Source organism: Bufo gargarizans, chromosome 6, assembly GCF_014858855.1.
Source record: "Bufo gargarizans isolate SCDJY-AF-19 chromosome 6, ASM1485885v1, whole genome shotgun sequence".
NCBI classification, from domain to species: Eukaryota; Metazoa; Chordata; class Amphibia; order Anura; family Bufonidae; genus Bufo; species Bufo gargarizans.
Window position 1 is genome coordinate 119,911,910 of NC_058085.1, and position 26,996 is coordinate 119,938,905.

Below are 26,996 nucleotides of genomic sequence, written 5' to 3' on the forward strand. Positions count from 1 at the left end.
ACCTTCAGAACCAGGGCAGCATAAGCCGGGAGATGCCCATGTGGTGTGCAGAGATCCTTCACTTGCCCCCCTGTCTCCCATTCCTGGAAAAAAGGCTGAAACCATCCCCGACAGGAGACTACCCAAGAAGGAGCCCTCTCTTTCCAGAGGCTTGCGAGATTAATCTTAATAAAGGTGTTCACCAGGAACACCACAGGGTTGACCATACCCAACCCTCCTAGTGTCTTCGTACGGTAAGTAACCTCCCTCCTGACAAGGTTCAGTCTATTTCCCCATAACATCTGGAAGAACAGACTGTAGACCCGAGTCCAGAAAGGTTCTGGCAAGACGCACACACTGCCCAGATATAACAGCAAAGGGATCAGGTAGGTTTTGATAATGTTCACCCTTTCCCTGGTCCACCCTCTGAGCGGCAATCTTAAGCCTGATGTCCCAATTTTGATGGGAGTAATCCCCCTGGCCAAATTCAATGCCGAGGACTTTTGTAGAGTCCTGAGGCTCTAGAAGGGTGTCCGGGAGATCAAAACCAGGATCTCCACCTCCCAGCCAGAGACTCTCACACTTATCCCGGTTGAACTTGGACCCAGATGACTGAGTAGCGTTCTACCTATGACAGCACCCACTCTGCCTCCCCTCACATACGCCACCCCCCCCCCCCCCCCAGTGTGGTCTGCGGAGCTGCCTGGTCCATCCCAACACCTGCCACCATGCCACCCCTTCTAAGGAAGGGATCAATCGCGAACACGTACAATAGCAGACTTAAAGGACAGCCCTGGCAAACCCCAGATCCCACCTCAAAAGGGCGGCCAATCCAACCGTTCACAGCCTGTATTATACTCCAGAGCTCCAAATGTAATTCCGCAAACTTCAGAGCTGATTCCTTTCCTAAGCATCTACACAGAACTTGCTCTGTTTTTTTGCATTCTGGGAAGTTTTCTATTTACATCAGACATGGTATAGTATAGTAATATGATGTAGTAGAAAACACTTGCTTGCCCCTGCATTACAGAAGCTCCACTGTAGGGATAGGTCTAATGACAAGCTTGCTGACAGTTTCCAATGACAAATAGCTCAATTGTAAACCCAACTGTAGAATATAATATGGGATGAAACTTTAGATCAGTATAAGATACGGTATGTATTTGTGACAGTAAGAGATCATAGGGGCGGTATCTGTCATCACATATATCCTTTTTTTTTTTACGATCATATTGTTTGACATGTGCATTGTGCTTTATACTGACACTAGTATGCATTTTACTTTATGGTATTATACTAAAATAGATAAAAGTTATATTATACAATGACCTTAGTGTATATGTTCATTTTTACAGTTAATGTTGTATGCACATTACTGAAATAAGGTTTACCATTAAAGTGATCCTGTAAGATGATTTCTGCTGCTCTATCTGATGGCAGGATATGATATAGGGAGAGGAGATGAACCTTTTGATATTTTTATGATTTGGAGCAGGAATTCTGGGTGAAAAGCTGAGTAAATAATGGCAGAACAGTTCAAATTCCCCTGCCCACAAGCAGTGATTGATAGCTCTCCCTGTATCAAGCTGTGTATAAAGAAGACTTTCAATCACTCTGTGTGGGCAGGGGAATCAGGACTCTTGCTGTCTCTCCTATGAGTCCTGTCAGGATTTATTGTTTTTAAATCAGAAATCCTGCTCCAAATCACTTATATAGCGTAAAACCGCTAACCACTGATCCACCGTGCTGCCATAGCTTCTCTCTATCATATCTTTTTCTCAGATAAGGCAGTATAATGCACCTTACAGGTTCTCATAAAAATGGAAGTCATTTTGCAAATATTCTTAATTAAAAAAATTCTTACCATTTTGGAGGGAAAGTTTCATTGTTTTACACAAGTTTTGTAAGGCAAAAAAGTTGCAATTGTGGGTGTGTCTAGGTTTGCACTGAAATATTCCCCCTTTTCCAACACATAAATATAGGTGGGGCGTGTGCAGAAGTGGGCGTTGCACCGGCAGGACTTCCACACTCAACACTAACGAAAAAACTGCTACACATTAAACATAAAATCTACTCCAGCTCCTTGTTTTCATAGATTTCACTTTCTGGTGTATACAATTATTAATATTGGCGCATTATTCGCCAGTAGGTTTTGTTAATAAGGCTGGCATCAAAAGCGCCAATGTTAAGAAAATTCTCTCCTTTGTGTTTACAGTCCCTATACAGAACTATATGTATTCATAGTTACAGAATACAAACCATATGTAGTCCAATCCTGGGTCAGCTGTTACCTCTTCTATGTATATCCTTCTTACTAACCTTTTTGATGTAAGGTAAGCTATTTTTTACTGCAAAAGTAACTGCAGTGACTAACTAACTAATTGCTCTCTGACCAACTATTTTTCTATAGTCATCGCCACAATGCGTAACCTAGAAAAGAGGGAAGCTCTAGAAAAAGCAGCAGGAGATACTCTCAACAAAACACTGGAGATAAAAGAGTTGGATGTCCGAAGTGAACGTTCCATCCGAGATTGTGTGGACAGCATCCCTGAACGACGTATAGACATTCTCAGTGAGTGGTGCGTTGCTTGCTTAATAATTAGCGGGTGATATATAAGTACTATTGGTGCACTACATTTGGCATCATGAATCAAAATCATACCTCCCAATGGCCCCACTTCTGTGTGATTTTTTTCATGAAACCAACCTCAAAACAGTGTAGGCTTATGTAAATGAACTGAAAAGTGAAGGCAGACTTAAAGAGGACCTTTCACCACCCCTCACGTGTCTGTTTTAATAGCTTCATGCATTCCCCATGTAATAACAATTCTGGAGCATCTATTCTTATGTCTCTATGTTGTACCATGCCTTTATTATTTCTACTAGAGGTTATGAATGAATTGCTATTAGCCTTCAGTAAGGGTACAGAGGGGAGGTAAGCCGTTGGGGGGGGGGGGGGGGGGGTGCACCTGCACAGACTCCCTCTATCCAATCAGTGTTGCCTTTTTCAGACTGTGGAGGTTTAACCCCCAACTGGTTACTTCCCCTCTGTACCCTTACTGCAGACTGCTAGCAATTCATTCATAACTTCTAGTAGAAATAATAGAGGGATGGCACAACATAGAGCCATAAGAATAGATGCTGCAGAATTGTTAGTACGTGGGGAATGCATATAGCTATTAAAATAGGCATGTCAGGAGTGATGAAAGGTCTTCTTTAAGCCAGTGTTCATCTGTCATTTTTGCTGCAGTTAATAATGCAGGAGTTGGACTTATCGGACCCATAGAATGCCAGTCTATGGAAGACATGCAAGGAGTTTTTGAGACTAACTTCTATGGGGTTGTAAGGATGATTAAAGAAGTTCTGCCTGATATGAAGAAAAGAAGGAGTGGGCACATTTTGGTGATGAGCAGTGTGATGGGTCTACAAGGTAAGCATATCAATAATAAATGATAGGATACAGCTGATGTGTCATACTCAGATGTCGCAGAGCTGAATTTCAGAATTTCTCTTTTATCTATTTCGGCTTTCACAATGGGGGCCTATAAAGGGGACAGGCTTCAGTACTTTACAGCACATTAAAAGTATCAATAGTTTTTGTGATGACCCTCGAGCAGTGTCGGACTGGGGTGCCTAGGGAATTAGCTGTGCTAGACTAGAGCTTACTTTTTTTAATGCCACCATATCTTTTATTACATATCACACATATCTTTTATTGATTAACCTTTATACATTTTTTGGGAAGGTGGGAAAAACAGTAAATCTGAAAAAGTGTTTCATCTTTTTAATGATAAGTACTGTGTAGAATAAATAACTATATAACTGGAGGCAATACCAAATATGTCAAATTTGTTTCATATTTTACCAATTGACAGCTTGTTGATTTGTAGAACAAGTTAAAGTTCTTTTTAGCATTCTTTGGGGATATATATACAAAATGATTTTTTTTTATATGTTTGTTCCATTACTTTTTTTAGTCAGAATAGGAAAAGCAGTAAATCAACTATTATTTTTACATTTTTTTCCTGCCATGCAATAAATGTTATATTATCTGTGTTATCTGATGGTGCCATGATCACTATTGTCTGTGGCAGGGATGGTCAACTTGTGGCCCTTCAGATGTAGGCTGTCCAGGCATGCTGGGAGTTGTAGTTTTGCAACAGCTGGAGAGTCACAGGTTGGGCATCCCTGGTCTGTGGCATCAGAGGGGTTAAACAGCCAGAATCAAATAACTCATAACTGTCCTGGATCTGACAGGATAGTCCTGGATTTTAGTGGCTGTACCATGGTCACAGAATGGCTGAGGTATATCCAGCATTCAACTGTCTCTGCGTCTTTAGGCCTGCTCAATGCTTCACCATTCAACTCAACTGCCGTCACTTTCCAGAAGGCACAATGTGGTCACATATACATAGCGCTGATGGGCTGTGTAGGAGGAGTGGTGCAGGCCAGGAATCATCCTGTGCTTATACAAAGGACAGCAGCGCAATGTATGTGTGACAGCATCATGCCTCCTGGGGAGCGCAGGAGCTGCTCCGATCATAAGGGAATGCTTAGGTGAGTATGTAGTGGTTTTTTTTAAACAGTAAAGGGGGGGGGGGGATTGCTGAGAGGCATAACTATTGTGAAGGGGCACAGTATGGGCATCATTACTTTGTGGGTGCCTCCATCACTTGCTTTACACAGCCCAGCTATGCAGAGCCAGAGAGCTCCAGGATGTGGGCGGGCAGGCAGCAGGGAAAGCCGTCCAGCAGAGAGAAGCTGCGAGCTAACAGGATGCAAGTGGCAAGTTGTAATGTCATCCTGCCACACGCTTTCCCTGACACTGTAATTGAGATTGTATACCACACTGCTGATACTTATGAGAACTCAAGCAAGAGGGGACGGGGCAGGGGAATACAGTGGCAGCGCTTCCTTGCGCAGAGAGAAGCTCTCATAAAGACTCCTTTACTGAATAGATCAAGGGACCACTAAGGTATTCACCGGCTCCCCGGTGGGCCAGTCCAAGCCTGTCCTCGGGATTTACTTGCCCACCAGAGGATTATTTGGGTCCATTTACTAATGCAATAATGGGGTAAATCTCAACAGGACCCATGAGGTCCATTAGAAAACACCTTTAAAGAAGTTCCCTTAAAATGAATAAACAAATCACCAAGTCCAGATGGCATACACCCCCTATCCTAAGGGAACTATGTAATGGGATGGGCAGACCCTTATTTCTAATATTTAAGGATTCTATAACAGGATTGGCACATAGCAAATATGATGCCAATATTCAGAAGGGGCCAAAAGCTGAGCCCGGAAACTATAGGCCAGTAATTTTAAAGGGGTTGTGCAAGCAATATATTGATGAACTATCCCCAAGATAGTTCATCCTTATCTGATGGGTGGGGGTCCGAAACCCGGGACCCCTGCTAATCAGCTGTTTGAAGAGAAGGCAGCGCTCCATGTGAGCGCTGCTTTCCTCTGTTACACTGTGCATCATCTCCCTTGCAGCGGCGGCGTAGTGTAACTAAAAGTACTCACTCCAGTCATGCACAACCCCTTTAAACTTGGTCGTGGGTAAAATGTTTATAGGTCAGTGTTAGCATCAGGTATAAAGAACCGTGCAGTGGCCCAATATTGTACTATAGAGTGAAAGAGTGCACTTTTACACTGTTGTCAGCTGATTCCACATACATTTCTACAGAACCTGTTCTGTTACACGCTGATACAAGTAGTTTCCCCATGACAGAGTGGACAGAGCGTCAGCAGTAAGTTTGTGTTGCCGTCACTGTTTATTTTGCCCTTCTTATAGTAACATAGTACATAAGGCCGAAAAAATACATTTGTCCATCCAGTTCGGCCTGTTATCCTGCAAGTTGATCCAGAGGAAGGCAAAAAAAATACTTTGAGGTAGAAGCCAATTTTCCTCACTTTAGGGGAATAAAAAATTCCTTCCCGACTCCAATCAGGCAATCAGAATAACTCCTTGGATCAAAGACCCCTCTCTAGTAGCTATAGCCTGTAATATTATTACACTCCAGAAATACATCCAGGCCCCTCTTCAATTCCTTTATTGTACTCACCATCACTACCTCCTCAGGCAGGGAGTTCCATAGTCTCACTGCTCTTACCGTAAAGAATCCTCTTCTATGTTTGTGTACAAACCTTCTTTCCTCCAGACGCAGGGGATGTCCCCTCGTCACAGTCACAGTCCTGGGGATAAATAGCTGATGGGATAGATCTCTGTACTGACCCCTGATATATTTATACATAGTAATTAGATCTCCCCTCAGTCGTCTTTTTCTAAAGTGAATAACCCTAATTTTGATAATCTTTCAGGGTACTGTAGTTGCCCCATTCCAGTTATTACTTTAGTTGCCCTCCTCTGGACCTTCTCCAGCTCTGCTATGTCTGCCTTGTTCACTGGTGCCCAGAACTGTACACAGTACTCCATGTGTGGTCTGACTAATGATTTGCAAAGTGGTAGGACTATGTTCTCATCACGGGCAGCTATGCCCCTTTTGATGCAACCCATTATCTTATTGGCCTTGGCAGCAGCTGCCTGACACTGGTTTTTGCAGCTTAGTTTGCTGTTTATTAAAATTCCTAGATCCTTTTCCATGTCAGTGTTACCGAGTGTTTTACCATTTAGTATGTACGGGTGACTTGCATTATTCCTTCCCATGTGCATAACTTTACATTTGTCAGTGTTAAACCTCATCTGCCACTTATCTGCCCAAGCCTCCAGTCTATCCAGATCGCTCTGTAGTAGTATACTGTCCTCTTCAGTGTTAATTACTTTACACAGTTTAGTGTCATCTGCGAAAATTGATATTTTACTATGCAAGCCTTCTACAAGATCATTAATAAATATATTGAAGAGAATAGGGCCCAATACTGACCCCTGAGGTACTCCACTAGTGACAGTGACCCAATCTAAGTATGTACCGTTAATAACCACCCTCTGTTTTCTATCATTGAGACAGTTACTTACCCACTTACAGACGTTTTCTCCCAGTCCGAGCATTCTCATTTTATATACTAACCTTTTATGCTGTACAGTGTCAAATGCTTTGGAGAAGTCCAGATATACGACATCCATTGATTTGCCACTGTCAAGTCTAGAACTTACCTCCTCATAGAAAGTGATTAAATTAGTTTGACATGACCGATCCCTCACAAAGCCATGCTGATATGGCGTTATTTGCTTATTTCCGTTGAGATGCTCTAACATAACATCTCTCAGAAAACCTTCAAACAGTTTACCCACAACAGATGTTAAACCTACAGTTAAGCCTATAGTTTCCAGGCTCTGTTTTTGGACCCTTTTTGAATATTGGCACCACATTTGCCATGCGCCAATCCTGTGGGACATTCCCTGTCAGTATAGAATCTGCAAATATCAGAAATAAGGGTCTGGCTATGACATTACTGAATTCCCTTAGGATACGGGGGTGTATGCCATCCGGTCCTGGCGATTTGTCTATTTTAATCTTCTTCCTGTTGTACTTCTTCCTGGGTCAGACAGGACACTTTTAATGGGGAATTTATTTTAACATTCAGCATTTCATCTGACAGTTTATTTTCCTCAATGAATACTTTGGAGAAAAAAAATATTTAACAGCTTTGCTTTCTCCTCGTCGCTCTCTGCGACTCCCCCCTCATTACTCTTTAAAGGGCCGACACCTTCAGTTTTATACTTTTTAACATTTATATAATTGAAGAACATTTTAGGGTTAGTTTTACTCTCTTGGTCTCAAGTTTGGCCGCTTTTATTTGTTTTTTACATGTTCTATTTTTTTCCTTATAGTTTTTCAGTGCTTCTGTGCTACCTTCCTGTTTTAGTGTTTTATATGCTTTCTTTTTGTCATTTATTGCTTTCTTTACAGTTCTGTTTATCCACATTGGTTTATTTTTGTTCCTTAACCTTTTATTCCAATACGGTATGTACCTCTCACAATGAGATTTTAGGATGCTTTTAAAGATATCCCATTTTGTGGCTGTATTTTTATTTGTGAGGACTTTATCCCATTTAGTTAGGCCTATGGCCCCTCTTAGGTGGCTAAATTTAGCTTTTTTGAAGTTAGGTATTTTTGTTCCTCCCTGATCCGTGATAAGAACATTCCTGATCCGTCATAAGAACAAACCCCAAAAAATGGATCCTGTCTTTTGAGCATCCGCCTTCACAAGGTCAGCATTTTCTCAGTAATCCATCAATATTGCTGAGGCAAAAAATAAAATAAAAACAGGAGTGGATTCAAAACATAGATGACATGTGATTGGAAAGTTTGCATGTCTTCTGTGTTTTGTACATACTCCAGCTTTTGGCTTCCAAATCGTGAGCATATCCTGATGCAAAATATGGACAGTGTGATACAGGCCTTATGGATGCTCCGAAGACAGGATCCGTCATAGAGTTGGGAGGGAGGCAATAACATGAGGAGTCAACACAGTGGCCCAGTTACATTGTGGGGAGGGTGGCAACCACATGAGGAGTCAACATAGTGGTCAGTCACAGAATGGTGAGGGTGGAAAATTCATGAGGAGTCAACACAGTGGCCCAGTCACAAAGTGGTAAGGGTGGCAACCGCATGAGGAGTCAACATAGTGGCCCAGTCACAGAGTGGTGAGGGTGACAAATACATGAGGTTTCAACACAGTGGCCCTGTCGCAGAGTGGTGAGGGTGGCAAATGCATGAGGAGTCAACACAGTGGCCCAGTCACAGAGTGGTGAGGGTGGCAAAGCGATTCCAGAAGTCTTCCACCCAACTGCAAGGCATCCTGAAAATGGCTAGGAAACTGTGCATGCACTTCAGCCACTCTTACAATGCAGTGCACGCCTTCCTTGAGCTGAAAAAGGCAGAATAGACAACATCGCCTCATATGCAATGTTTCCACCCGTTGGAATGCCACCCTCCACATGACTATATGAGCAGAGGAAGGCTGTAAACGGTTTCTTGATGATGCAGTCAGATAGGAGCACTCCCCTGTGTAACTTTGACATTAGTCAGTGGCAGCTCATGTTTGACACCTGCCATTTGCTCAGGCCCTTTGAGGAAGCCACTTTATTTGTCACTTGCCAGGACTACAGGATGAACAACTTCATTCCACTCCTTCGCGTCCTGTAGCAGATGCTGATAAATCTGGCTCGCCAGGGGACAGGTGCCTACATCTCAAGGCCACCTGAGCCCTGTGGAAATGAAATGGAGGAGGAGTTCAAGAGGGGTCTGGTTGTGTAATTATATAACAAGTTATAGTTATTAGAACTCTAGAGAAGGGTTGTTGATCTCATGAATTATTATGATTGCCAGATCAGGAATATATTTTTCCCTAAGATGAGCAAAACTGGCTTCTACCTCATGAGGATTTTTTGCATTCCTCTGGATTATCTTTACAGGATAACAGGCTGAACTGGATGGACATACAGTATGTCTTTATTCACAAACTAAGTTATATGAAGTTTTCTGCTTTAGGCAATCCTGTTCTGTTGGAATGGCACCTAAGCTAATCACAGTTTGTCTCTCAGCAAACAGCCTTAATATTCTGGTGAACAATGGTTATTGTTAAGCGTCTATTCTTATGACTCTTTGTTGTGCCATTCCTCTATTGTTCCTACTAGAAGTTTATAAATTAAAGAGGTTCTCTGAGAATAAAGATTTTTTTTTTTTTCAAGTGCCCTCAGCCTGCCTCCGTAAACAGAAGACTCATACTTACCTACTCCTCGCCACTCCAGTCCTCCGTGCTGCCTCCCGCATGTCCATGTTCTGGTCCCTGCGCAGTGTTTACAATGTCTGGCTTCAGTGGTGACATGGCCACAAGCAGCATGTCACCACTGAATATGAATAATAGAGAAATGGCACAACATACAGTTATATGAATTGATACTCCAGATATGTTACTGCTTGGAGATTGCAAGTAGTTACTAAAACATACATATCAAGAGAGGTGACGGGTCCTCTTTAATTTTTATGGCACATGAAATATAGGAAAGAAATAATTTTACTTAACAAAATATGCATTTTTTTGCCCACAGGGATTGTATTTAATGACATCTATGCAGCCTCCAAGTTTGCGGTTGAAGGATTCTGTGAGAGCCTCGTTTTCCAAACTCTGAAGTTTAACATTCAGTAAGTGGTACATGAATCCTCTTTTGATCAAGACCATTAAAACTCTGTGACTAGATTCTGCCGAGTCACTTGCAATAAACAGGATGAGGAATGAGGGTTTAAGTTATTCTTGTTGGACAAGTTTTTGGCTATTATTGCGTGACAGTCACGTTGAAATCATAAACCTACATATTATATTTCCGCAAAAAGGAGTATTATTTGTTACAAGGAGATTCCATCATCTTACTCTATCACATAAGTCTCTGTTCTCTCCAGGATCTGTGACAATTTTCAGACATATTTTTGGCAAAGCAAGAGTCATTCTTGCAGAAAGATTTAGGGAGAGATATTGTCAATACACTCAACACGATAATAAAAACGGTGTTGTGATTTTGTTTGCGATTATTAGAAGTGTTATATCTGCCAGTAAATATTTTACTATGGCACTATACCTTAAAGGACAAATAAGCTTAAAATACAAGTTGGCTTAAAGTAGTATTCACAATTTACAATGCATATTACTAGAGTATAATGATTGGTGAGGCTTGTTGCAGTTCCCTGCACTGTGGAAGGCTGGCGGAGTCGCTGTGCAGATAGACACTGTAACGGAGCAAAAGCCCTTAACTAACAATATGACTTTCATTTTGAGGATCATGGTGGCTGCTGCAGTCAGACTAACAGGATCAGTAAGTGATGGTAAATCCTAGAGACCTGCTGTTTACTTGCTTATTAGTTTTGAGATTCCTGAGCTTTTTGCTCAAGTAATAGCTATAAGTAGAAGCTTAGGAAGCTGGAATCATGTATGCAGTTCTACCTGCATTTCTAATAAATCGTGGGTTTATGAAGACACACGATGCTGATATTCATACCCTATACCAGACTGTTAAAATTAATTCAGACATCAGACTAGACCATAAAACTTAACCAAACCCCAGATATACCCAAAAAATTATTACATATTGATGACATTCTCAGGACAGGTCATCAATATCAGATTGGTAGGGGTCTCACACACAGCATGATCAGCTGTTCAGGGCAGCCGTCTGAAACTGCCACCCGTGCCAGAAACTATACCGGGAATGGAGCCGGAAGCAGAAGGCTCCGTCCACTCTGCAGTGGGCTTTCTGGGATACTGCAGCTCAGTTCACATTCAAGTGAATTGAAGCTGAGCTGCAGTATGCTGGTGGCAGAAATGACTCGTGGATGGAGCCTTCTGTTTCTGGCACCAGCGGCTGCCTGAAACAGCTGGTCACTGGGGGTGCTCGGTGTCAGACCACCTATCCTGAGGACAAGTCATCCATATCTAAGTCCTATAAAAACCCTTTGATATGATTGGATCCTTTTCACTTCCAGCCTTTTCTGCCAGTGTCAGGACCCTGTGTGCACTGGGCCCTGGTGAACGTGCCTCTCTTGATGCAGAAATGCCATCATAGATGCATTAGAAGACACATGGGTTTCTCCAATACATCTATAAAGACAGGTCTGTGGGATCCAAACAGCAGGAGTATCCATGGTGTAATCAGGCCGCAGCCAACCACCTGAAGACGTTGACCTAGGGATTAGCTGTATTCTGAAAGCAGCAAGTGTTCAATGTCTCTGCAGCATGACCAGTAAAGCAATACACACTTCTCACTAAAATTACTTGGTTATCCATGTAATCTGCAGAAACGTTGAGTTCTCCAGAGCTGCTCTCCACTTTGGTTATGATTGAAGATTCTGAACCGGGGACCCTACCTACTACTTCAGAATAACATAATAAAAATCCTTTGCTATTATCTACAGTATAAGTAATTAACCTTTATGAATGATTTATGAAAGACTGCACAATATCTTCTTCACTGCAGGGTCATAACCGAGAAACATATCTCAGTCTAGATCATACAATAGATATAGTCTGTCTGCTTTTAGTAACAGGAAGGATCTATTTGTGTTGTGTCTGATTCCTACGGTTAAGAAATACTGACAATAACTACTATAACTAGTATAACATTTGCAAGAGATGATTAAGAACTTAAATTTGGTACCATAATGTTCTCTCTTATCTGGATTTCAGCCTTACATTAATAGAACCTGGGCCTGTGGTGACAAAGTTTGAGCTGAAGGTCTATGAAGATGCTGTGCGGGGGGATTACTCCAATGCAGACCCTGAAACCTCACACATGTTCACTAATTATTATTTAAAGAACTCTAAAACAATCTTTTCTAGTCTTGGGCAGACCCCTGAGGAAATTGCTGAGGTAAGGTCTATGAAGAACAATGGGCATTTTTAATGTTTGTGGGATTTCAGAAATTTACCATGTGACAGAAGCTACAGTGCAAGGTCAAACAAAGGGTGGTCAGAGTAGGAGGCAGTAAACAATTGTGTTCAAAATAATAGCAGTCAGACATCACTAACCTGATCAATCACTGTTTTTGGTAGAAATAATATTTCTACATGGCAAATAATTTACTAGCAGGTGTAGTAGAGTAATAGAAATCCAACAGTCACGACATGCATGCTGCTGATTCTGTGTAATCACTAATTGAAAGGGGCATGTTCAAAATAATAGCAGTGTGGAGTTCAATTAGTGAGGTCATTCATTCTTTGAAAAACAGGTGGCAATTATTGCCCTTATTTAAGGAAGGAAGGCAGCAAATGTTGTACATGCTGGTTACAGTGCATTTCTCTCAGAAATTCTCAAGAAAATGAGCCGTTCCAGACATTGTTCAGAAGAACACCGTACCTTGATTAAAAAGTTGATTGGAGAGGGGAAAACATATACAAAAGTACAGAAAATTATAGATTGCTCAGCTAAAATGATTGCAAATGCTTTAAAATGGCAACCAAAACCTGAAAGACGTGGAAGAAAGTGAAAAACTGCCATTCGAATAAATAGATAAATAGCCAAAATGGCAAGGACTAACAACCAGCTTCAGAAAGATCAAAGAAGTTCTAAAGTTACCTGTGAGTACTGTTACAATTAAGACGCCTATGTGAAGCCAAGCTATCTGCAAGAAGCCCCTGCAAAGTTCCACTGTTGAAAAAAAAAGAGCTGAAGAGGTTACAATTTGACCACATTGACCGGCCTAAAGAGAAATGGCACAACATTTTTGGGACTGATGAAAGAAAGATTGTTCTTTTTGGGTCTAGTGGCCGGAGATAGTTTGTCAGATGACCCCCAAACACTGAATTCAAGCCACAGTACACTGTGAAGACAGTGAAGCATGGTGGCGGAAGCATCATGATATGGGGATGTTTCTCATACTAAGGTGTTGGGCTTATTTATCGCATACCAGGGATCATGGATCCGTTTGAATACATCAGAATACTTGAAGAGGTCATGCGGCCTTATGATGAAGAGGAAATGCCCTTGAAATGGGTGTTCCAACAAAACAACGACCCCAAACACACCAGTAAACGTACAAAATCTTGGTTCCAGACCAACAAGATTGACGTTATGGAGTGGCCAGCCCAATCCCTGACTCTTATTCCAATAGAAAACGTGTGGGGTGACATAAAGAATGCAGTTTCTGAGGCAAAACCAAGAAATAGAGAAGAACTGTGGAATGTAGTCCAATCATCCTGGGCTGGAATATCTGTTCACAGGGGCCAGAAGTTTTTCAGTTTATATAGTGAATGTTTGAATTTGTAAAGAAGAATACAAACACTGCTATTTTTTTGAACAGTCTAATATTCACTTTTCTTAATTTCCTTTTTAGGGGAACAACACAAATTTGATATATTTTCTTCATGTTTTAATTTGGAATAGAATGTGTAGTGTTCCCAATGCATTTGTGTGTATGGAAATAAAAGCTATTAGAAGGATTTTGAGCTTTATTCACTTTTTTTAAACACACTGCTAATATTTTGAATACAACTGTGTATATATATATATATATATATATATATATATATACAATTATTTATAAGCTGTTGGAGCCTGTGCAAGTGGAAATGAATTGAAAACTATACTTGTGTGTCAGGCATGAAGGTGGAGAGACAAAAGGAGTATTATAAATAAGAGCGCTAGGGATTGGTGTTGAATTGAGGAGTGCATTGCTACTGTGACTCATGGATTGCTGATAATGTCTGAATGGTTTGATTTCAGCATACTCTACGTGTCCTCACCATGGAGATGCCTCCTTTTCGACATCAGACTAACCATGTTTATACTCCCCTGACTGCGCTGAAATATGCAGATCCCTCTGGAGAACTGGTGAACGATGTATTTTACAAGATAGTTTTCCAACATGACACGCTGATGCAGGCCAGCCTCCGTGCTATCAAACTCCTCCGCTGGAAAGCACAGAAGGTACAACAGGGAGCAAGAATTTTGGGGTTTCTCTGAAATATTAATATTAGAAAGAAAATGGAAAGAAATGAATGCTACATTCATAAACCAGTTAATACAGGAAGCTGTTTCTGACAAGTACAGAATTATCAAGTCTTAGAAAAATACAAGGTATGAAAGCAAGTGAGCAACATACTCTACAAGTACCTTTCAATTCCTCATAGTTGAACACAAGCTATTTGGTAGTGGAGGTGGTTTTTTCTGTATAGTGTGTTAGGAAATTGTGTAGACCACCTGTGAGACAAGATATGCAATGGCTGAGAGCCTTGTCCATTGGAGAACGGAGAGAAGAACTTACTGACGCATAGTCTGTGACAGTAACTGAGCCGTGAGTTTCACTTCCCACTTCCCAATACAAAAATACCTCCCGTGGGTCCCAAGAGAGATCATTCTACCCGCTCATCCACCTCTGAGATGCTGGAGACAAGTGGTGCCACAACATTTATCTAGAAGCAATCATTCCAGTACTCCACAACTGGTACTTTCAACATTGCTACTGTTAACAGGGACTTGGTTAGACTCTGTGCACATCTGCTTTTGTATTTCTGCTTTTCTGTTCCTTAATAGGAACAACATAATGGTAGTGCCAGATCTGCATTACACCATTAGGGCCCCATTTTAACAATATGTCAAAAAAATAGTGCTGCATGCTGCACTACTTTTTCCAGCATGTTTGATGGAATATGCAATTTAGACACCTAACTGAGCTGCCAAGGCAGATCCGAATAGACCCTTAGGCTACTTTCACACTTTCGGCAAAGTGATCCGGCAAGGAGTTCCGTCGCCAGAATGTATGCCAACTAATGGCATTAGTAAGACTGATCAGGATCCTGATCAGTCTTAAAAATGCCTGATCAATCAAAAAAATGCATTGAAATGCCGGATCCATCTTTCCGCAGTCATCCGGCAAAACGGATCCGGCATTTTTTTTTCCAGCTTTTTTTTGGTCTGCGCATTCCGGTATTTTGAATATCGGATCCGGCACTTATACATTCCTATGGAAAAAAATGCCGGATCCGGCATTCAGGCAAGTCCAGTTTTTTTCGCCGGAGATAAAACCGTAGCATGCTACAGTTTTCTCTTTTGCCTGATCAGTCAAAATGACTGAACGGAAGACATCCTGAACGGATTACTCTCCATTCAGAATGCATGGGGATATACCTGTTCAGTTCTTTTCCGGCATTGAGCCCTTTTGACGGAACTCAGTGCCGGAAAAGAAAAACGCTAGTGTGAAAGTATCCTTAGCTTTTACATTCTTGAAATTAGTCACGCCATTGATGTGGAGCAATGACCTATGTAGAGCCTAACTAATATTAAGAAATAAAGTCAAGCAACTAAACATATCCATAAGTAGAATAGAACACTTCAGTTTTAGGCTACTTTCACACTAGCGTTCGTCGGTCCGCTCGTGAGCTCCGTTTGAAGGGGCTCATGAGCGGACCCGAACGCAGCTGTCCAGCCCTGATGCAGTCTGAATGGAGCGGATCCGCTCAGACTGCATCAGTCTGGCGGCGTTCAGTCTCCGCTCCGCTCGCCTCCGCACGGACAGGCGGACAGCTGAACGCTGCTTGCAGCGTTCGGGTGTCCGCCTGGCCGTGCGGATCCGCCCAGACTTACAATGTAAGTCAATGGGGACGGATCCGTTTGAAGATGCCACAATATGGCTCAATCTTCAGGCGGATCCGTCCCCCATTGACTTTACATTGAAAGTCTGGACGGATCCGTACGAGGCTATTTTCACACTTAGCTGTTATATGCTAAAATAATGCAGACGGATCCGTTCTGAACGGAGCCTCCGTCTGCATTATTATGATCGGATCCGTTCAGAACGGATCCGATCGAACGCTAGTGTGAAAGTAGCCTTACTTGTGAGTGGTCTGCAGGAAGATAAGTAGCTGCTTTTACCAAAACTGAAAAGCCAGGAGTAGGCTTCTGAAGAGGGAAGTGGCTGCAAAGCAGCTCAATGCAGAGAGCGCTTCATAGCAAAGCTCTGCCTCAAGGCAATTTGCAGGAGCAGTTTCTGGCAGAATGAAAGTTCATATTCACACTACTCCTGATAATAAAAGCTCCTAAAAAAGGTATGTTTGCCCTGCTCTCCCCAGCCTTTACCTAGCACTGTCAGCAATTGTAAATGGTCAAAACCGCTTACAGACTCCGATTAAAATTGAGTTGAGACAGATGGATAAGTCGCCTCCTAAAATTATTTAGTGGTTTACTGAGATTTGTAAAATTAACAGTTATGAGAAGCTGAGAGATAGTCTAGAGAGGGAAAACATGATAAATACTAAAAAAATTGCGATACATGGAATACATTTCAAGGTTCTAATTATATCTATTATTTCTCATGATTCTTGATGCCTATTTTCCTCTAATGAGACTTCTGTTCTTACTCCCTACCCTACTTTCCTTTATTTGTCCTTGTTTAATATAGATAACATTTTCTTTCCATTAATCTTTAATGTTTTGTATTCACCATCAATGTATACCATTCTGAGACTTTACAATTTACTGTGTGGTTTATTTGCTTTTTCTGTTAAACTGCAAAAATACAGTGAAATACTTAATTGGGTCTACAGAGGTAATGTTATACTATACAGTAAGGAAAGGGTAATATTTGGTCAAATATCCAGCCCCAACTGAGATTTATATTTTTGGCAGTAGATAGACTTTAATAATTGATAATATTCAACCTAATATCTTACTCAGCAGAGAAGAGTCAAACAAATTATTGTCTTCAATCATGGTAATGTTCAGAACAACAGAAAATAACTAGATGGTTTACCAAATGGGTAACATTATATCAAAACACATATAAAATAGTAACACCCGATATTATAAAAAGGGAAGTATCAAAAAACAGTATCTCCAGTGCTTCTCACTCAACATTTGACAACTTTGTACAAGTATAATTTACAGGAAAAGGCCTACAAAGTAAACATATTTTAATTTAAGGCTTTAAAAGGAATCTGTCACAATGATCTTGGATTATTATCTGCAGTAATACATAAGAAGTACTAAAGATAAGGAGTCCAGATAATTTTCTTATTGCTCCCCATTCTCCAACTGTCAGGGTTTAAAGCTGGAGTACAAAGTTGAAGCAGCACTCCCACAGACAGTTCAAAAATAGGTGTCTAGATTTGTGTCATTGCCATCACTGAAGCATTAAGGTTAGTCTATGGGAGACAGAAGTTTTAACATTGTATTTGTTTGTGCTGAGTTTCTCCTCTACACCCCTCTCTCTATAAGGTTGTAGTTTAGCCAGAAACTGTATATTCGGAGAGCAGTCAGAGCCCCTAGTGTTCTGTAGTTGGAGAACACCTGCCAAAAAAAAGGATTTCTGTGAAAATGGGAAACAAATAAAAGATTGTCCTTGCAGGTAGCTGCTTTTGAGATTTGCAGTAGCTGCAGTTCTGCTAGAAGGCACAGTAGCTACAGCTCCTCACTCCTTCTTCCCTGGCCGACAGCTTCCCTGCTTGTTCCTACTCTAAAATTTTTCACTAAAAACCCTACTCTAAAAACCCTTTTCACAAGGGATAGATACCACCACCCGAGAAGAGACCTAGTATGACTACAGTCCAATAGTAATGTCTTAAATCAATGCATGTATCAGAAAATAATAAAGTTACAACAAAAATAATCGGGAGGGGAGACTCTGCCAGTCTATTCAGTGATCAGGAGATGACGCTGAGATGGAATACTCTGCGACAGAACTTGGATCACCAGCCTTTGGCCAGTGTACCAGCCTTCTGACAGAGATAGGGACAGCTAGCTCAGGCCTTTCCTCAACATCAAACCCTTCTTCTCACAGGGAGAAAACTAGAGAAGCCAGCCCTATGCCTCACCTGTATTGTTTTACATGTGACTTCCTCCAGTAAAAAAGCACAATGGTTTACTACAGTCCCTGACTCTCTGGACTTATTTCCCATTGGGGTGCACCACACCTTACCATCCCTTCTGCCCTTCTGGAGAGCAGCAACACATGGTGAAATCTGAATGGTGTCCTGGGGACCCAGCGGAGCATTGGGGCTACCCAAAACCCGGCCACTGCATAGAAACAGAATCATAGCAAACAGATTTAACGTTTCGGTCTATTGGCCTTTATTAATTAGGCTTTTATCAAGGTTTAAAGCTGCACTGAAATAAATTGATAGGACTGATGTGCATGTGGATGAGTCTTCTACATTATGTTACCACATCACATACTCCCTATGTGCACTACTACTCATGTATTACTGCAGATAATAGTTCAGAATTGTGATAACAGATTCCCTTTAGATTGCAATAGATTGAAATAGTCAAGATATCTGCATTGAGTACCAATAAAGCTTTTAAGGATGAACACAAACACACTGCAGCCTTTATCATCTTATACTCTTGCTGCCATTTGTCTGATGTTGTATACGTAACAATGACTTGGCAACTGATTTATCCTCAACATAGAATCAGTTGGTAAGGCTGCTAATTCATACAAAGGCGGTGTTCACCACGTGCAATATGGGATGAGAACTCATATCGGTCCTGGCTTCTATGTCCACACATATTGCACTCAAAGGGGTCTCGAAATCCATGGCATCCCATGTGGATGGTAAACATGACATAATCCAGAAAAAAAACGCAACAATGGTCACAGCGATACACCCCAATCGGGAACCCATCTTTACTCAACAGCTGCAGAAGATCATGCTGAGATAACCCCGGATGTTTCAAGGGCTCAAAGACCCTAGCATGCTCCTTGGGGGGTTGAAGTGCACTGTTTGTCCGAACTGCAGTAGTATTTAGGTTGGGTGGATAGGATGCTCTTTCTTCATGACTGCTGTCTGTATCAGTTGAGTCTTGAGCATTGGCACATGGGGACCTACCCTGTTCTGGAACTTGCTTCTTTTCTCTAAGCGGCTGAGAGGGAAGATGGCCATTGGAAATATCAACATGCGTGAGCTGTACTGGGTAAAGGCTGCTAATAACAGGTACCATTTCTGCAGTTGGAGTGGGTGGAGTGTGAATTACAGGACGTAAAACCCCTGGACCAAGGTAGGCCATTGGATTTCCTATATTCTGCTCCAGCATCCTTTGAGGAATCACATTATGATCTTTATCATACAAGAAACTGTTGTAGGGAACTTCAAAACATTGTCTCTTCTCTCCTGGTGATTAAAACAGAGAACCAGACATTAGTATATAGTAAAAAACAAAAACTAGGAAATGGATGCCTCCGTGTCTGCTTATAATTTAGAACCACATAGTTTTCAATAAAAATACAGCTAAACTCCTCATCCCTTTATCTGTTTTGAAGAACAGACATTCTCATTTTCTCAGGTTTGCTCTTTGCATTTATGGATAATCAGTTTTTACTGAAAATGTTATAATAAAAACAGAAGAATTCTACAAAATAGAAGTACAATTTTCAATTATTCCTCCCTACACCTGCCAAAAAAAAAGGATTTCTGTGAAAATGGGAAACAAATAAAAGATTGTCCTTGCAGGTAGCTGCTTTTGAGATTTGCAGTAGCTGCAGTTCTGCTAGAAGGCACAGTAGCTACAGCTCCTCACTCCTTCTTCCCTGGCCGACAGCTTCCCTGCTTGTTCCTACTCTAAAAATTTTCACTGTTTTGACAGATATAGACATCAGATGTCAGGTAGTTACTAGAGTAACTTGATTATAATGTATTATTAAAAATCATCCAATTTGTGCCCTTAAAAAGCAATTAACAATGAGGCTGGGCAGGACAAGGAAAATAAAACTGACTAACCCTTATCAAGCTATAGGCCATGCCTAGCAAAACCGAATGGGGGCGATCCTGTGTCAGGAACCTCCTGATAGGCCTTATATGTCCCTGACAAGGGATAGATACCACCACCCGAGAAGAGACCTAATATGACTACAGTCCAATAGTAATGTCTTAAGTCAATGCATGTATCAGAAAATAATAAAGTTGCAACAAAAATAATCACACATAATACATGTATGCTCCCAAATAAACCAGAGGCGTCCAGGTTTTGATCACCAGTGGAAAAAAAAGGAGCACATACCATATGTTCCAAGAATGCAAACATTGTCCCAACGCGTTTCTCTGAACCGTTCTCTGGGGTTAGTTCATCAGGGGACCACATATAACAACTCCAAAAAACAAACGATACAGGAATGGAGGCAACAATATGTGTGTGAATCAGATTATAATCTTGTAGTAATACCCAAATGATAATGGTAAATCTCATGGCCATAAAGAAAGACAATTCCCACATATTTGGGACCAAATCTAATGCATCTGCATCACATACCAAATGTCGACAGTGCTGCTACTACTGAAACTCTTTTAAAAATCTACCACACACCATTTAAAGACTGATAATCAAAGTATAGCTTTCAATAAAATCAAAATAACAGCAGGATAGGCCAATAAACATAACAATCGCTATGACAGAAAGGGGAGGATATGATTATCCTTCCCTAAATCCCAGATAAGATGCCAAGCCTGGAGATGGTACGATAAGGTATCAGTCTGGGTCAGCACAGGAGCATTGATGGTGCAGTGGTAGCCATTTTTATGGAAAGTCTGATCTCTGTCCATGTCAGCATGCAATCAGCATCGCTCTAAATACCCATGCGCATAAAAATAATTGTACAGATGAGCAGCCACTATACCCTTTTACTACAAGAAGATTATTTTACTATTAAATATAGTATTTTGCCATATATCATTGTCCCTTCATAACAGCTTAGTGGATAAGGAGGTAAAATGAGAGGGAGGTTACTATCCCTCATATTATAAGAGGAATATTAGGTGCAAAATTAAAATGACAAATAGCACCCTACCTCACCCATAGATACAAATAATAACAATAATGGTACCAGGTAGGGGTGCCCAATGTCCCCCTTATTATACATTACGGTCATGGAATTTCTGGCTAGAGCTCTCACAGATAATGAGTCTATTAGAGGAGTCAAACTGGGGGAAATGGAGTCCAAAATAGCTATCTATGCAGATGATCTTCTCATTTACTGCTCTGACCCGGTTATCGGCTTCCCCAATATTCTCGACCTTTGGAGACCTTAGCAACTTTAAAGTAAACCTCCACTAGTCTGAGATACTTAAAGGGGTTCTGCAGTTTGTTTAAACTGATGATCTATCCTCTGGATAGATCATCATGATCTGACCGGCGGGGGTCCGACACCTGGGACCCCCGCCGATCAGCTGTTTGAGAAGGCAGCGGCGCTCCAGCAGCGCCGTGGCCTTCTCACTGTTTACCGCTGGCCCAGTGATGTCAAGACTAGTGTCAACTGGCCTGGGAGGGGTTAAGCTCCATTCAAGAGGATAGATCATCAGTTTAAACAAACTGCAGAACCCCTTTAATGTAACTATACCTCCTAGCACTGTACTCATGCTACAGACATCGTTTCCCTTCCATTGGGCGCAGGGACATATCAATTATCTGGGCACGGCTATCCCCTCAAAATTAACTAATCTCTACTCCGCCAATTTTGCCCCCCTTTTGGAGGAAATCAGGAAAGATCTACAGACTTGGAAGAAAAAAACTTTCTCTTGATTTGGGAGGATCCACACACTAAAAATGAATGTCCTGCCAAGGTTATTATATTTCTTTAGAACTATTCCTATCCCCTTACCATATAAATTCTTTAAGGCCTTTAGATCAATGTTCTTAGATTTTATATGGGCAGGATCCTCCCCGAGAAGGAACGCCCAGGAGAGAAGCTGTTGTCTCCTCCCCATCGCTCCGATAGTAGTAATTAGCATACGGAGCAGGAGACTGTAACTGGGGCACAGCGGGCGAACGGAGCGGCACGCAGGAATAATAGTAGGTGCAGGGAGATGGGCACTGGGCGCCGCTCTACATGTCCTGCTAACTTAACTAAGTTCGAACCCACGAAAGGTAGTCTTTAACTTTTAATACAGGAGGCAGGTGCCGGCAGCAGAATCACATTGCCGGCACCCTGCCTCTGACAGGGAGCTGCGATCAGCGGCAGTTAACCCCTCAGTTGCGGCACCTGAGGGGTTAACTGGCGCTGATTTGCTGCCTGTACCCCCCTCCTGTATTAAAGGTTAATTATCATTGGTGGCGCAGTGTGCCCAACCCCCTCCCCCAGTATTAGAATCACCCCCTCAACCCCCTCAGTATTAAAATCATTGGTGGCAGTGGCCACAGAGTCCCCTCACCTCCGCTCATTGGTGGCAGTGGCAGCTTCTGATTTGAGCCCCAGCAGTGTAAGCCTGAGGCTCCGATCGGTTACCATGGCAGCCAGGACACTACTGAAGCCCTGCCTGCCATAGTTGGCTCTCTGCTGCCCTGGGCACAAACCCCAGGGCAGCAGGGAGAGTGTGAAGTCCTACAAGGGATGACATCCAGGGTTCTAGCCCCTAAGGGGAAAAATATTACATAAAAAGTAAAAAAACAAAAGTAAAAAAACAAACACCAAAATATTAAGTATAGATTACATATAAAATATATAAACAATAAATAAATAAACATATCACATATCGCCACGTCCGAAAAGTCGAAACTATTAAAATAGAAAAAAATCTATGCTGTGAACGCCGGAACAGGAAAAAAAAAAATAAGGCTACTTTCACACTTGCGCCAGTGTGATCCGGCGGGCAGTTCCGTCGTCAGAACTGCCCGCCGGATCCGCATGTGACTGAAAGCATTTGTGAGACGCATGCGGATCTGTCTCACAAATGCATTGCATGAACGGATCCGTCTCTCCTCTTGTCATGCGGACAGATGGATTTTGAATGCCGGATCCGGCACTAATACATTCCTATGGGCATTCCGGCAAGTCTAAAGTTTTTTGCGCCGGAGATAAAACCGTAGCATACTGTCAGACTGGACGCCAATCAGGGTAAGCTTTCCCTCTCCCACTTCCTCTCAGAGTCATGTGAGAATCCTTATCCAACAAGTCAAATATTTGATGGGTGACTATCAGAATGAGTTAAAATGTAATAAAGCTGCCCAGAGTTTATTTAAAAGGCTTCAAAGCACACTGGGATCAAGTAAAGAAGGTTAATCGCAAAGTAAGGATGTGATATAAGTAAAAACTAATTACAAGAATTTATTTCAGGACGCTTATATAAGCAAGAAGTGTGAATACCCCAGGTTTTAGGCTAAGTCTACACAACGACATTTGTCGCGCACACAACTACACTGCAACATTTGTCGTGTGACATTTTGTTGCACTAATGTTGCGTGACAATTTTTATAATGGCAGTCTATGGTATCCCACTGCAACATACAACATGCTGCCACTGCGACGCAACAGTCGTAGAAAAATCCATCTCTAATGGATTTTCTGCGACTGTTGCATCGCAGTCGCAGCATGTTGCAGTGCGACACCATAGACTGCCATTATAAAAATTGTAGCGCGACATTAGTGCAACAAAATGTCACACGACAAATGTCGTTGTGTAGACGTAGCCTTAATGTAAGATGAGTAGTGAAAAGCAGGATACAAAAACAGCTGACATCATACTAATGCAACATTACACTTATGATTCACGGAATGCAAAAAAACCTTCTCAGGTTAATTTGTTGAGTGCTCCTGACCCTACAACACGTTTTTATGTTACACAACTACATTCTCACTCATCAATACATGAGAATCCCCTGACAGACAAACTGCTATGAATCAGTGTGTGAACAAGGAACTTATGAAAGATCGCTCAAGGTAAGAAAATGATGAGATTCTGGCTGTCAGACTGACCTGAATACACAATATGAAAAAAGTGTCAAGCCAGTGATCCCCTGCACAATAGGCAGGGTTACAGGAATGACAGCAGAGGGCTGCCTGTCACAGTGCTATATACTGTATATAAAGCTGGCATCTCTTCATTACACCTGAGGTATCACCTGTTTTCTGAGGGCAGCTGCATGCAGCCTATGTGCATGTTTGTGGGTAGAATGTCCCAGCAGAATGAGCAAATCTGGTTCTTCTTTTAAGGTCCCTTTCACACGAGCGTGATTTCCGCGCGGGTGCCATGTGTGACGTGAACGCATAGCACCCGCACTGAATCCGGCACCATTCATTTCAATGGGTCTGTGTACATGAGCGTTTTTTTTCACGCATCACTTCTGCAATGCTTTGAAATCGCAGCATGTTCTATATTCTGCGTTTGTAACGCAGGACAGGCCCCATAGAAGTGAATGGGGCTGCGTGAAAAACGCATTGCATCCGCAAGCAAGTGCGGGTGCGATGCGTTTTTCACTGATGGTTGCTAAGAGACGTTGTTTGTAAACCTTCAGTTTTTTATCACGCGCGAGAAAAACGCATCAAAATGCATTGCACCCGCGCGGAAAAAACTGAACAACTAAACACAATCGCAGACAAAACTGACTTGTTTTAGTGCCAAAATCGCAACATTTTCACTGAACGCACCCTGAACGCATCCGGATCAAATCCTATGTGCTATTTTTTGTTACATACAATGGTTCCTCAAGACCCTGCAATATTAGGATTGAAAGTTGAAACCATTGGTTCTGGAATCTATTTCTTTATGGGGAAACTAGGGATTGGTTTCAAAGTCTCAAAATAAGAACAACATTTAAAAAATAAATAAGCAGATAACATACAAATAAAACAAGTCCTTTTATATATATATATATATATATATATATATAAAAAGTCAGGATTAACTGCTGGATAATGCAGAATCACTTCATATATTGAGAATAGGGGCTTCTTTGGGGGTTATATACAGTACACATAGCATTACAGAAAAATAAAAATGGAGCTGCCCTCATCCAGTGTCCAAAAGAGGAGCTCATACTGGTATAGGTAAAGTGCAGTACATCATACTACTGCGGAGAGGCGCTACTAGACAGCCAATCAATGCATACACTTCAGTAACACAGGTGCTTTACCAGGGCAATGTCCATGATGATTGACTAGACCTTCCAGCCAATCACACATACTTCCAATTGGCAATGTCTGTGGCACTACATGTTGAATCTGACTTTAAGTTACAATAGCCCAGGGAAGACCACTGTATTGTTGAAAATATGTAATCAGAGGACATTGTAACTTGATGTGTAGTGTTTTCAACATAAATTATGCTAAAATGTACTGTACATGTCACACTCATGATAAGATCAAATGTGTATATATTCAATGTTTCTGTACTTACAGTTTACTGTCAAAAAAAAGTGTGTGCTTGTTAAATTTTTTCTTTACTGATTATTTTTTAAACATTGATGAGGTCATTTATCAAACTGGTGTAAAGTAGAACTGGCTTAGTTGCCCATAGCAACCAGATTCCATCTTTCATTTTCTAAAGGAACTGTCAAAAATGGTGGAATCTGATTGGTTGCTATGGGCAACTAAGCCAGTTCTACTTTACACCAGTTTGATAAATAACCCTACAAGTTGTTTATTCTTTTTACTGTTTCAGGTCCATGACGGTTTTCTAATGATTTTTTTCTTACTTTAATGTACCTGCATATATCTATATGCCAGTAGGATGACCTGTATACTAATAGTACACAGGCAGTTGTCAGACAGAAAATATAGTCAGAGAGTGGGGGGTTTTCAGTGGACCCTGTGTTCTCTGCCTATGCAATGTATGGTCCTTGATCAGGGCCGTCTTTACCAAGGGGCAAAAGGGGCAGCTGCCCCGGGCCCAGTTGCTCCTGGGGGGCCCAAGGCAGCTGCCTCTTGAGCCCTGCTAGCCACTGCCCTGGGTGTCAGGCTGTCAGCTCTACCAGGAGTCCAGGCATCATGATCGTACTGTGTTAAAGTTGTGATTTAGGACCCTAATGACATCATCACCATGTGACCAGTAACCTAGCAATTGCTGGTCACATGGCTATGAGGTCATCACAGGTCCTGTGGAGTGTTGCAGAAGTTAACTTTGGAGCTTTTTTGTGTGAAGATTACATCAGAAAATAGGTGACACTCAGGGGCTGTTATGTTAATATACTGTAAACTACTGTATAGTGGGGTGCTGTATACTGTGGGGGGCTGTATACTGTGTGGTGGGCTGTATACTGTGTAGTGGGCTGTATACTGTGGGAGGCTGTATACTGTGTGGGACTGTATACTGTGTGAGGGCTGTATACTGTGTGGGGGCTGTATACTGTGTGGGACTGTATACTGTGTGGGGGCTGTATACTGTGTGGGACTGTATACTGTGTGGGACTGAATACTGTGTGGGGGCTGTATACTGTGTGGGGGCTGTATACTGTGTGAGGGCTGTATACTGTGTGGGACTGTATACTGTGTGGAACTGTATACTGTGTGGGACTGTATACTGTGTGGGGGCTGTATACTGTGTGAGGGCTGTATACTGTGTGGGACTGTATACTGTGTGGAACTGTATACTGTGTGGGACTGTATACTGTGTGGGGGGCTGTATACTGTGTGGGACTGTATACTGTGTGGAACTGTGTGGGACTGTATACTGTGTGGGACTGTATACTGTGTGGTGGGCTGTATACTGTGTGGGGGCTGTAGTATACTGTGGGGGGGCTGTATACTGTGTGGTGGGCTGTATACTGTGTGGTGGGCTGTATACTGTGGGGGGGCTGTATACTGTGTGGTGGGCTGTATACTGTGGGGGGCTGTATACTGTGTGGGACTGTATACTGTGTG

At 41.9% G+C, this 26,996-nt stretch overlaps 2 protein-coding genes across 5 annotated transcripts in view; one reads left to right on the plus strand and one right to left on the minus strand.

The window, feature by feature from the left end:
• The window catches only part of LOC122941720 (retinol dehydrogenase 8-like), a 42,483-nt gene extending 28,085 nt beyond the window's left edge, over positions 1-14,398 (plus strand). The window contains exons 2-6 of the mRNA XM_044299126.1: positions 2,390-2,551; positions 3,230-3,409; positions 9,998-10,091; positions 12,124-12,307; positions 14,159-14,398. Of these exons, the coding sequence (XP_044155061.1) occupies positions 2,390-2,551; positions 3,230-3,409; positions 9,998-10,091; positions 12,124-12,307; positions 14,159-14,398 (860 nt within the window). The remainder of the gene's footprint in view (positions 1-2,389; positions 2,552-3,229; positions 3,410-9,997; positions 10,092-12,123; positions 12,308-14,158) is intronic.
• Positions 14,399-16,856: 2,458 nt separating this feature from the next.
• Positions 16,857-26,996, minus strand: part of IKZF3 (IKAROS family zinc finger 3) — a 130,242-nt gene continuing 120,102 nt past the window's right edge. For 3 of the 4 annotated variants that reach the window (XM_044297297.1, XM_044297294.1, XM_044297293.1), the window contains exon 8: positions 16,858-19,542. In XM_044297297.1, the coding sequence (XP_044153232.1) occupies positions 18,860-19,542 (683 nt within the window). In that variant the 3' untranslated portion in view covers positions 16,858-18,859. Of the gene's footprint in view, positions 19,543-26,996 lie in introns of all 4 variants that reach the window. The other variant, XM_044297296.1, reaches the window with a different exon arrangement.